This window comes from Hemitrygon akajei, chromosome 7 (genome assembly GCF_048418815.1).
Source record: "Hemitrygon akajei chromosome 7, sHemAka1.3, whole genome shotgun sequence".
NCBI classification, from domain to species: domain Eukaryota; kingdom Metazoa; phylum Chordata; class Chondrichthyes; order Myliobatiformes; family Dasyatidae; genus Hemitrygon; species Hemitrygon akajei.
This window is the reverse complement of record NC_133130.1, coordinates 113556616-113570033: the sequence shown is the minus strand read 5'-3', so window position 1 is coordinate 113570033 and position 13418 is coordinate 113556616. Positions and strand designations below refer to the sequence as shown.

The window sequence follows — 13418 nt, the reverse complement described above, 5'->3', positions numbered from 1 at the left end:
GAGCTGCTGCTTACTCTCTGCCATTGCCATGTGGATCTGGAAGTGGACTGGTGGGCCTGACTGCTTCTCCACGGTGGGCACCTTCCTTTCCTGCTTGGTATGTGTCTGTCAGTGCCTTACTGCGCCAGCTCCATACTGCAGGCTTCCATTCTTTTCCTTGGGCTCACATCCCTCCTTGGTCCTCAACCCCTCACTATCTCTGTAACATCTTCACATCCTGACAAAATCTCACAGAGTGCTCTTCTCCCTCTGTGGTCCTCCTGCATCTACACATCCGTACTCGCCACGCAGGGATCTGTGCCTGCACCCATGTTGTTTGTCATATATATTAATGATATGGATGTGAATGTTGATTGATAAATTGATTTTTTCAAATAAATAAATTACTATTTTTGTTTGGAGGCCTGTGACCAGTGGTACTGCTGTGAAGGTGCTGTGTATTTTGTTTGTCGAATATATTGAAAATTTGGATGAGAATACATCTGGCATGTTTAAATTTGCAGTTGGCACTGAAATTGAGGGTATTCTGAAGTGAAGGTGGTAATCCCGTCATCTGTGGCAGTGTGAATACCTTTTAATTTCTAAGATTCGCCCACAGGGGGTCCCGTGAGGAGCCTCTGAGATATCCACCATCATTACTGCAGTGACGGTCTCCTTCATCAATGATGCTGTGCCATCTCCTCTTTTCCATCCCTCCCTATGAGGTGTGAACCGCGGAGTGGTCAGACTTCAGGGTGAGGACAGTGATGGGAGGAAAGCCGGATATTTTTCAAACATTGTAAATGTGTCTACATTTTCAGCTCCTCTGGCAGCTCACTCCGTATACTCACCACCCTCTGTGTGGAAAATCTTCTCCTCAGGTCAGATTTAAACTTCTCTCTGAACTTAAACCTCTCCTAGTTTTAGATTCCCCCACCCTGGGGAAAAGACTGAAATAATCCAACTGGTCAATGCTGCCTGTGATTTTATTAATTTCTACACATTTTCTCAGCGTCATACTCTCTGAGGAAATACAGACATAATCTATTCAGTCTGTCCTTATTTCTCCAGGCCTCCAGTCACGGTAACATTCCCGTGAACGTGTGCTGCCACCTGCCGGCGGACCGGAACTGCACAAATACAGTGTGGCCTCTCCAACGTGGACAGGTGGAACATGATGTACGTCCCAACCCCTGTACTCGATGCACTGACCAAAGAGGGCAAGTCTGCCGATGCCTGCTTCACCATCCTGTTTACCCATGTCTCTATTTTCAGGGAACGCACGTCTCTGCTTTATGGCTCTCCCCAAAACCTCTACCATTCACTGTGCAAGTTCTCAAAATGCAACACCTCACACTTGTTTGTGTTAAATTCCATCTGCTATTCATCGGCTCACTTCCCCAGTTCATCAGGATCCTGTTGTCTCCTGGATAACTTTCCCTGACCGCTATACCACTGACTTTGGTGTCTTCTGCAGCTTTACCAACCATTGAACTTGCTCAATGGGTCTGAGATTGTTGCTCCATGTGAGAAGGGCGAACAACTAAAATATAGCACCATGGTCCAGGGAACCATTTATGACGGGGGAAAGAAGAGAAACATAGTTGTGATTGGGGATAGTATTATCAAGGGAATGGACACATTATTCTCTCTTGAGGATCGAGAGTCCCGAACACACAACTTTACACAAAGCGCTTATTGTTACCAGATTTTTGCTGATGCGGTTTAATTGCCGTTAAAGCAGTTAACTACCTGCATTCAGGTGACGCAACTGTCCTGAACCCTATTCCGAATCTATTTGAGACTCAGAATCGTTTCACCAAACAACTTCACATCGGAGTCTCGGCCCCGACCGCTACTTTTCAAACCGTCCATAACCTGATGCGTTTTAAATGATAAAAAAACTGTCCTGTTCTATGAATCAGCATTTATACCGATCGGTGATTCAATACGAGTCTCTCTCATACCGCAAAACTAACTTTCGGGGACTCTGCGGATTAGTTTCTACGTATTATTTGTTTTTTTTTATTTATTTGCACGATTTGTCCTCTTTTGCACATTCGTTGTTTGTCGGTCTTTGTTGTGTGTGGTTTTTGTATATTGTATATGGCGTACAGATCTGAATAATAAAATTACTTTGTACATCTATCTTATTTCAGTCTAAATTATGAATGGATTAGCGTCTCGTGAAGGCTCCTATTCACACACACTTGTAATTATTTACTTTTGAACTGTTCTACAAAACAATTTTCCTTTTGGTGGACTTTACAAATGTCACGATCTCGGCGGTCAGTTTTAGCGCTTTTCCTGTTGCCGCCTGCTAATTGGTGAATGAGGCTGTTTCATTCATCAACAGATGAGGCGATTTACTACCAATCGCCGCTCTACATTCATTCAGGAAATGGAGACGGTGGCGAAGTATTTGTTTTCCGCTAAAATTAGGCAGGTCGGGAATGGGAGGGAGTACAGGCTGAGAGGGCGCTCTGTGCATAAATAACTACAGAAGTCTTTGAGAGTTTAAGACGCTTGTCTACGACAAACACAGAACGGAAATCCCCGGACCCACCCCAGCCGGTGCTCAGCCCTTCCGCAGACAATCTGAGTGGCTCTGAAAAGAGCCTTTGGGTTTCTAAATTGTCGCTTTATCTCTTTACTTGCCCTTGGGGTTGGCGGGCGCGCCGCTTTTCTTGGGCAACAACACGGCCTGGATATTGGGCAGTACCCCGCCCTGAGCGATGGTCACCCGTCCCAGCAGCTTGTTGAGCTCCTCGTCGTTGCGGACGGCCAGCTGCAGGTGTCTGGGGATGATGCGGGTCTTCTTGTTGTCCCGGGCAGCGTTACCGGCCAACTCGAGGATTTCAGCCGTCAGATACTCGAGCACAGCAGCCAGATAGACCGGGGCTCCGGCACCCACCCGCTCAGCATAGTTACCCTTTCTCAGGAGCCTGTGAACACGGCCCACCGGGAACTGCAGTCCGGCCCGGGACGAGCGAGACTTGGGCTTGCTCTTGGCCTTTCCGGTTTTTCCTCGTCCACTCATTTTAGCTGATCTTTCACAAAGAATGAGGAAATGCTTCCGTATTCACTAATTTTATAGCTTCTAGATGATTGCGGAAGGACACTTATGATTGGTGGTGCAATGCTTTCTGCGATTGGTGATGTGGAATAACCCAATCAGCGAGCTGTCCGATTCTCCAATGATCAGACCGCAGCAAGAGAAGCGCGAAAAATAACTGTCACTCCCCAACAGGACATGAAATTTGAACAAACATCAAAGTATATTTATTATCAAACTATACAGAGCTTCGACTTTCATCTTCTCAGAGGCAGTTACAAAACAAAGAAACCCAATAGAACTCATTAAAAAAGACTCAAACATCCAACGTGGGAAAAAAGAACAAATTATTCAAACTATAAAAAGTAAACAAATAATACTCAGAATGAAAGTTCATGAAAGTGAGTTCACAGCCACGAAGCCCGTCCAGGAGCCTGTTAGTTACAGGTTGCAGCCTCAGTTCAGCACGGGGACAAATAAACCCCACCGAGCAGCAAGCTGAACACCTCCCTCACCCCAGCCCTGACCGACCGATGCTTTCAATATGGCTTGGTGCTTAAATTGTTGAAATATCAGCTCATTCCTGGCTCTCGGAACCGGGGTTTGCTGTATTTATACATTCTTGGGCCCGGGCCCCACCAAAAGAGGAGTAAAATTTGACACAGACCAAAAGAAAGCAATGGGAAATCTCTCTGTGAACATGGACTCCCTGCATGACCACTCACGTAATCCAGGTTACTGTCCACAGAGAATGTGAATTAATTCTTCCGTAACTGCCTCTGGTAATGTAACCTTCTTTGTGAAAACACATCACATCATGGAACATAAACTGGTGGAAGCAGAGAACTGCAATATGACAGTTAATTTATGCTGATGTAAATTCAGGGCAGCTAGGAAATAGTACAGTGGAGCGACCAAACAGAGCTATAACCTGAACAACAGAGAGCATACAAAAATCCCATGCAACTTCATCCGCCTTTAATGGAGAGTTCAGTGGGACAAGTGTTTGAAGATGGAGGCAAACTAACAGGGCAGGAGAAGGGGAAGCTCCGTGTTAGTTCAGTGTGCAGGAACAGAGTAATTTCACCAGGCAGGGGGTGGCTAATTGTCATCAACATCATCCTGATGAATATTGCCTCCAGGAAGAGAAATATTGAAGCAGTTGCAGAAAAGTATTGTCAAAATATTAAGACATGACTCTTAAAATATTTTCCGTGACTCTTTCATGGAAACTGTGTACTGCTTAACTGAGCCATTGGGTTTGTAGTTTGTTTTGTCAGCACCTGTGGAGCTGGTGTATTTGGTCAATGCATTTGTCACTTGCGACATGGCGTGATTTGACAGCTCCCCAAGCAGCAGCAGGCACATGGCAGTCTGGATCTCCCGGGAGCTGATGGTCAATCATTTCTTATAATGGCCAAGCAGGAAGCCTCACCTGTGATGTACTTGAAAATATCATTCACAGATGTGTTCATGATGCTCATGGCCTTGGAGGAGATGCTGGTGTCTCCAGAGCTTCAACATCTATAATGGTGTGACCAAAACTGTAAGCAATACTCCAGATGTGATCCAACTAGAGTTTTATAAACTGCAATATAACTTCATGACTTTTGAACTTAGTGTCTCAACCAATAAAGGTAAGCCTGCCATAGGCTTTCTTAATCACCCTATCAACCTGAGTAGCCACGTTCATGGAGCTATGAACTTGGTGCCCAAGATCCCTCTGCTCATCAATGTTATTGAGGATCTTGCCTTTAACTACCTCTTTACATTTGACCTACCAAGGTTAACACTTCACATTTGGCTGGGTTAAAATCCACCTGCTATTTTTCTGCCATTACCTGCTACTGATCTATAGCCCACTGTATTCTTTGCCTGTCTTCTACATTATCCACAACACAACCAATCTTTGCATCATCTACAAACCCATTTACCTTTTCATCCATGTCACTTATATACAACACAAACAGCAGAGGTCCCAGTAAGTAAGGTGCTACTTATCCCACATAAAGCTATGCTGTCTCTCCATAATTAGGCCATGATTTTCCAAGTGCTCATCAATCCTGTTCCTAAAAATTCTCTCCAGTGTCTTTCCTACCACTGACATGAGACTTGCTGGTCTACAGTTTCCAGGATTATTCCTGATTCCCTTCTTGAATAATGGAATAATATTAACCACTTGCCAGTCCTTCAGGAATTCACCTATGGCTGGAAGAGGACATGGATATATTGGTCAAGGCCCTTAATAATTTCTTGTCTTGTTTCTCTCAATAACCTGGGGTTATTGAGAGAATATTTCCCATCAGGCCCCGCGGACTTATCCACTTTAATTTTCTTAAAGAGACTCAACACTACCTTCGATTTTACCATGAAATACCCTGGCATATCAATATACTCGGCATTGATCTCCCTAACCTCCATATCCTCCTTAGGTAAATACTGATTTAGAGTACTCGTTAGTGGCTTCAACCACATCCTTCACATCCAAGCAAGCATTTCCCCTTTATCCTTGAATGGTCCTACTCAAGGATAAAGGATTGGTTGCGTTGTGGATAGTGTAGAAGACGGGCAAAGACACAAAGGTTGGAGGTGTTGTGGATAGTGTGGAGGGCTGTCAGAGGTCACAGCAGGATATTGATAGGATGCAAAACTGGGCTGTGAAGTGGCAGATGGAGTTCAACCCGGATAAGTGTGGGGTGGTTCATTCTGGTAGGTCAAATATGATGGCAGAATATAGCATTAATAGTCAGACTCTTGGCAGTGCGGAGGATCAGAGGGATCTTGGGGTCCGAGTCCACAGGACGCTCAAAGCAGCTGCGCAGGTGGACTCTGTTGTTAAGAAGGCATATGGTGTATTGGCCTTCATCCACCGTGGGATTGAATTTAATAGCCAAGGGGTAATGTTGCAGCTGTATAGGACCCTGGTCAGACCCCACTTGGAGTACTGTGCTCAGTTCTGGTCACCTCACTACAGGAAGGACGTGGAAACCATAGAAAGGGTGCAGAGGAGATTTACAAGGATGTTGCCTGGATTGGGGAGCATGCCTTATATAGGTTGAGTGAACTCAGCCTTTTCTCCTTAGAGCGACGGAGGATGAGAGGTGACCTGATAGAGGTGTACAAGATGATGACAGGCATTGATCGTGTGGATAGTCAGAGGCTTTTTCCCAGGGCTGAAATGGCTAGCATGAGAGGGCACAGTTTTAAGGTGCTTGGAAGTAGGTACAGAGGAGATGTCAGGGGTAAGTTTTTTATGCAGAGAGCTGCGAGTGCGTGGAATGGGCTGCCAGCGGTGGTGGTAGAGGCGGAAACGATAGGGTCTTTTAAGAGGCTCCTGGATAGGTACATGGAGTTTAGAAAAATAAGAGGGCTATGGGTAAGTCTAGGTAGTTCTAAGGTAAGGACATGTTCAGCACAGCTTTGTGGGCCGAAGTGCCTGTATTTTGCTGTAGGCTTTCTATGTTCTGTTCTACTCTCTCCCTAGTTGTCATATTGCTCGTGGTGTATGTACAGAATGTCTTGGGATTCTCTTTAATCCTACTGCCCAAAGGATCCTTCATGCCCCTGGCTTTCCTAATTCCTTTCTTGGAATGTTTTTCTGAATTCCTTATAATCCTCAAGGGGTCTGCTTGATTCTGACTTCTCCATCTCCTTCTGGACAAAATGCCTCCCTGGCATCCAAGGTTCTCTTACCTTGCCATCTTTGTCCTCCCTTCCGACTGGAAAATACCTGCTCTCCGTGTATTCCATGCAGTTGTTCTTTAAACACCTTCCACTTATTAGATGTGGAATTGCCAAACTTCTCCCAATTAACTGTCTGGGTTAGAGTGCATGGGCTATAATGAGAGGCTGGGGTATCAAAGGATGAGAGGAGATCTGAGAAAGGTTTGTAAGATTGTGGAAGGAATATACAGAGTAGACAGGAAATATCTTTTTCAAAGGATTGAAATGTCTAATACCAGAGGGTGTGCGTTGGAGGTGAGAGGGGGTAAGTGCAAAGGAGAAGTGAGGGGAACTGTATTACACAGAGAGTGGTGGGAGCCTGAAATGCACTGCCTAGGGTAGTGAATCTTAAGAGATGTTTAGATAACCACATGAATGTGGAAGATGATAGGACATGTACATTGTGCAGGGAGAAGAGATTCATTTAGTTATCAAAATTACTACTCATTTAATGGGTCGGCACCACATAGAGGGCTGAAAGGCCTGTTCCCTTGCTCTACTGTACTATATTCTATGTAACAGCCAGCACCAGTGCATAGACTGTTACAATAGCTGGTACCGTACTATACGGACACACACCGTTACAACAGCCGATACCGTTTAGTAAGGGTACAGACTGTTACAGCGACAACACAAACTGTTACCGTTCTGAAAGGGCACAGACAGTTACAACAGCTAGTACTGTAACAGTAATGGTACAGACCGTTACAACAGCCGGTAATATTCTGAAGGGGTACAGACGTTTCCAAAAGCCAGTATTGTACAGTAAGGACACAAGCTGTTACAACAATAAGGATGTTGCCTGGATTGGGGAGCATGCCTTATGAGAATGGTGAACTCGGCCTTTTCTCCTTGGAGCGACGGAGGATGAGAGGTGACCTGATGATGAGAGGCATTGATCATGTGGATAACCAGAGGTTTTTTCCTAGGGCTGAAATGGCTAACACAAAGAAGCATAGATTTAAGGTGCTTAGAAGTAGGTACAAGGGGGATGTCAGATGTAGATTTTTCACACAGAGAGTGGTGGGTGAGTGGAATGCACTGCCAGCCACAGTGGTAAGTGTGGATACAATAGGGTCTTTTAAGAGACTCTTAGATAGGCATATGGAGCTTAGAAAAATAGAAGGCAATGTGGTAGGGAAATTCTAGGCAGCTTCTAGAGTATGGTCACCACAACACTGTGGGCCAAAGGACCTGTAATGTGCTGTAGATTTTCTATGTTCTAACAACTGGTACTGTTCAGTAAAGGCACAGTCCGTTACAACATTCAGTACTGCGCAGTAAGGACACAACGTTACAATGGCCTGCACCGTACTGTAAGGGCACTGAACTTCACAACAGCTAGTACCGTACAGTAAGGATACAGAAAGTCACACAGCTGGTACCGCATAGTAAGGATACAGGGAGTTACAACAGGCAGCACCATACAACACGGACAAAGATTTTTACAAAAGATGAACTGAAATGAAAACGCAAAGTGCTGGAAACACTCACAGCTCAGTCTGCATCGGCTGAGTATTTTCAACATTTTCTGGCTTTATTTTAGCCACACAGGTATGTTGGTTTTGTTACGAACGTGCCACAACTCTGAGGGGCTGAAGGGTACAAAGTAGCCCCCTCCTCTTTGAGAATCGCAAGATCGCTATTAGTTCGGGTCTGGGACCCAGGAAATGAGAGAGAGACACACAGAATCCACAAGGGTTTGGAATGTGTGTCCTGGCCTCAGAAAGGCGGAACCATTGATAACGGCCATTGTCTCTTGGAGACGGAATTGTGTATTGAGTACTGTACTATTCATTGAAGCCCTCAGGGAATGACCAGAGTGGGCTGGTTGAGGGATTGCATCATCCCAACCTAATTGACATCTGAGACCCCGTGAGTAAGGATAAAAGAGGGTCTGGGGAACAACCCCTTCAGACGCACCAGGAGAAACGCTAGAAATCCAGTGACAGCGTTTAATAGTGACAGCCGGTGGGGCTCGCGTGCGTCCTTTTCCCTTGCCTGGGGAATTGGCGGGATCGCCACGGAAGAACGGCTTAGCTAAAGAAGAGACGCACCAGGAGAAACGTATGAGACTGGTGGGGACTTGTGTGTGTCCATCCTTGCCCGGATGACGTCTTCCATGGAACGGCCTCGCTAAAGGACGAATACGGATCAAGATCGAATAAAAGGAAAAGCCGGCAAGTTTCTAAAATCTGTCTCTCTCCAACAATTGAAAACCCAGCGGTCCCCAAAGGCTGAAGCCTGTATGAACTGCATGAACTGAGTGACTTTTATATTTCCATCGGACAATACATTATCCCCTAGACAACGATAGAGCTTATTTCTTATTGATTATTATTATACCCGCACTTTTAGATTTAGTATTGGCAACGTATATTATCTGTATGTTTGCATTGATATTATTTTTGTGTATTTTTACCAATAAATACTATTAAAGATAGTACCATCAGACTTCAACGGACCTTTCTATCTTTGCTGGTAAGTGACCCAGTTATGGGGTTCGTAACAGTTTTTACACAGAGACGGGTAACTGACACTGCACTATATGACCTGTACACCCCTATAGTGAACTGAACAGAATCAATGGAAACACACCAGACCACACTGTACAGAAACATTCAGCAGGGGACTCTAAGGGCTTTACAGCACCAAGTCCTTCACGACCAGGACAGAGAAATATAAAACTCTCCACACTGTGCTGTAAGCACACAGACCTGTACATACCCAACATTGTACTCCGCCATTAAACACCAGTACAAACCGGCACTTCAATGACAGAGAATAACACAACACTGATACTGGACTGGGATTCATGGAACTGATCAGATAAAGAACAAAGAAACAACATCTCCTGGTGGGAGAGTCAAGAACAAGGGGAAATGGGCTGAAAGTTAGAGACAGTCTGTGGAAAGGAGATGTCAGGATGGCAGATGGGGGAAATTGAAACCAATAGCAATTTTAAAGTGAATAAGATGAGTGGATAAGGCAGACAGGGGAAAGGCAGGGAGTGAGGAAGGCCTGATAGAGTGAAGTGCAATAGTTTTAATATAGGAAGCTTGACAAGTCAGGAAGATGAACTCAGGGCATGGATTTGTAAATGAGACCGAGATATTCATTACAGAACACGTTTAAGGAAGGGGCAGGACTGGCAGCTCAATGTTCCAGGGTACAGAGCCACAGGCAGGATGGAGAAGGAGTTAAGAGAGGAGGGGGAGTTGCATTTTTGATTGGGGAGAACATCACGATGGTACTTAGAGAGGATATTCCTGTGGGATTGTCCAGTGAGACTATATGGGAGGAACTTAGACATCAGATGAGGATGATCACTTTGAGTACCATCTGCCTTCTGAACCACTTGATGCAGAATCACAATGTCATCATCAGATTTCCTTCCACTGTCTCTGTGTCATCAGCAGACTTGGACATCTCACACCTCCTTCCCTCCTCATGGTCATTATACAGTGAACAAGAACTGATCCCTGGGGTTCTCCAAAAGTTACCTCCTTCCTGTCTGAAATTGACCCACTGATTTGAACCACACACAAAACACCGGTTTGTCATTCTCAAATGAGAAAGCCTAATCACCTACTCCTGAAGTTGAATGGCATTGCTGACTCTGAGTTTACCACGGTCAAATGTCAGGAGAGTTACAATAATCAGAAAATCTCCAGAAACAGCCGTGTAAATACAATATGCTCTTAGTACGTCTGTGGGACAGGCCCAGAATGTGAAGCTATACTAGTGAAGAGAGACAGACTGAGCCAAGTCACATGTTGATGAAGGGGAGAAATGACCCATTCTGATATAGACAGAGAGGCAGAGAATTTGATGTTTGTCCGGATGTCTGAACTGTGTTGATTTAGAAGCTAGAGTGTTGTTCCTCCAAATCGTGTTGAGCCTTGCTGTAACTGTGACAGCAGAGGTCACCATAGAGACTAAAATTATCTCAGTTGAAATGTTGTCCTTTACCCACTGATGTCATTTACAAACATCTTACAGCGTCTAAAAGGCAAGTAATTAGTGTATGGGAATCTCAAACACAATAGCTCTTCAGTTCTGCTGTGTCTGTCTGTTCACCGGCACTGATTGCTGAGTGTGGAAGAGGAGATCCTTGAGAAGGCTGCACACCAGGAGAGCCCGAATATGTGTACGGGTCCATGATCTGAGCTGCTAAATTCCCAGAGAGTTGATAGCAGTGAGATGTCATTCACTGGCTCTCAGTTTGGAAGGGATTCACTGGACAATCCCAGCAGTGGATAGGAGAAGCCATTCACATGATCTCTGTGTGGGAAGGGATTCATTCAGTTAACCCACCTTGTGAGGGTCTAGTGAGTTCACAGCAAATAGAGGCCAAATTCTGTCTGGAGTGTGCAAAGAGTCATCCCACCTGCTAAAGCACCAGCAACTTCACATCAGGGAGGAGGTTCAAATATGGTGTATATTTCTGGCACCTCCCTCCCCTTTCTCAATCTTTTCATCTCCATCATAAGAGACAAACTATCAATTAACATCTTTTATAAATCTACCAACTTGCACAGTTATCTTGACTATACCTCTTCCTGCCCTATCTACTGTAAAAATGCTATTTCCTTACCTCCTCCACATCTGTTCCCAGGATTTGGCTTTCACTTCAAGGATATCAGAGCTGTTCTCCTTCAAAAGGCAAGCTTTCTCTCCGTCCACTATTGACGCTGCCCTCACTCACATCTCCTTCATTGCCTGAAAATCCATGCTCAACCTATCTTAACAGTAGTAGAGTTCCTCTTGTCCTTATCTACCACCACAGGAGCCTAGCCTTCCAACACATCATCCTCAGAACTTCAACCATCTCCAAAGGGATCCTACCACAATACATAACTTTCCTTCTCCCCCTCTGCTTTCTGCAGGGGTCGCTCCTTCAGCAATCCCCTTGTCCATTCACCCCTCCCTCCCGGCACTTATCACTGCAATTGTCCGAAGTGCTACACCTGTCCATTCACCTCCTCCCTCAACTCGATTCAGGTCCCTAAACAATCATTCCAGGTGAGGCAACACTTCACCTGTGAATCTGCCGGGGTTGTCTAAAGTGTCCAATGCTCCTGACGCAGCCGCCTCTACATTGGAGAGGCCTGTCACAAATTGAGTGACTGCTTTGTTGAGCACCGCCGCTGCACTTGCCGAATGCAGAAATTCCCAGTGGCCAACATATCTTAATTCCCATTCCAACATGTCAGTCTGTAGCCTCCTCTTGTCCAAGATGAGGCCACCTCAGGGTGGACGAACAACAACTTATATTCCATCCGAGTGACCTGATGGCACAAATATCTATTTCTCCATCAAATAGATTTTTCCCCTCCCCTCTTTCTCTATTTCCCACTCTGACCTCTTTTCACTCGCCTACCTTTTCTGCTGGGTCTCCCCACCTTTCCTTTTCTCCAATCATCCACTCTTCTATCCTATCAGATTCCTTCTTCTCCAGCTCTTTACCTTTCCCACCCACCTGCCTTCATCTGGCACATTCCAGCTAGCCTCCTTCTCTTCCCCCCTCCCCCACCTTTTTATTCTGGCATCTTCCCTCTTCATTCTAGGTCCTGATGAAGGGTCTTGGCCTGAAACATTGACTGTTTATTCACTTCTAAAGATGCTGCCTGGCCTGCTGAGTTCCTCCAGCATCTTGCGTGTGTTGTTTTGGATTTCCAGCATCTGCAGACTTTCTTGTGTTCATTTGTGTTAAATTTTAACCGTCATGGTGACTGAATTCAGTTCCAAATTCACAAGGGACTGTTAATGTCAGATTCTGTAGATATTGTGGCTGCTCATCACACCCAGGACAGACCCCTGATCACTGAGCATTGGAGGTATTTGTTCTGCTGTTGTTGGCTAGAAATTAGACTGGTGGTTAATATTGTGGATCTGTGACAAATAAATCCGTGCTATTTCAAATCCTGTATCTCAAGTGCTTACCGTCTCTACCACAGGCCCAATGTACAGTAGAGAGGCCACTCGAACCAACTGGTCCCTGCCCATGTTCCTGTTCCACATCTGTCCTGTTACGTCCATCCCTGCTGCTCACCTCTCACTCTCCCTGTGATGAGAGGTTAGAACTTGTCACCACTCTGTGAGTGAAGAAATTTCCCTTGAATTTCCTGCATGACTTTCTGCAGACTGAGAAGGACGATGAGCTCACTGTGGAATTCTTCTGAATTGCTGTGAGCACAGGCCCAGCATCATCAAACGCTCCTCATATGATAAGCCTTTCAATCCTGCAAACATTTAAATGAACTTCCTTAGAACCCTTTCCAATGTCAGCACATCTGTTCTCAGATAAGGAGCCCCAGACTGCTCACAGTACTCCAAGTGAGGCCTCACCAGTGTCTTTTAAAGCCTCAACATTGCATCCTGTCTTTTATATTCTAGTCCTCTTCAAATGGCATTTCCCTTCCTCTCCACCGACTCAACCTACAAACCAACCTTCAAAAAACCCTGCACAAGGACTCTCGAGACCCTTTGCACCTCAGGTTTTTCCAACTTTTTCACCATTTAGGACATAATCTATGCTTTTATTTCTTTTATTAAAGTGCATGATCATACACTTCCCAACAGTATTTGCCATTTCTATTCTGTCTAAGTCTTTCTGCAGACTTACTGCTTCCTCAACACTAACTGCCACTCCACCTAT

At 45.1% G+C, this 13418-nt stretch overlaps 2 protein-coding genes across 2 annotated transcripts in view; one reads left to right on the top strand and one right to left on the bottom strand.

Moving 5' to 3' along the window:
* Window positions 1-3037, bottom strand: part of LOC140730830 (uncharacterized) — a 32572-nt gene extending 29535 nt beyond the window's left edge. Inside the window, exon 1 of the mRNA XM_073051775.1 lies at window positions 2634-3037. Coding sequence (XP_072907876.1) covers window positions 2634-3019 — 386 coding nt within the window. The 5' untranslated portion in view covers window positions 3020-3037. The remainder of the gene's footprint in view (window positions 1-2633) is intronic.
* Window positions 1-13418, top strand: part of LOC140730144 (uncharacterized) — a 132308-nt gene that overhangs the window by 106687 nt on the left and 12203 nt on the right. The window contains 2 exon segments of the mRNA XM_073050276.1: window positions 1051-1158; window positions 2699-2926. Of these exon segments, the coding sequence (XP_072906377.1) occupies window positions 1051-1158; window positions 2699-2926 (336 nt within the window).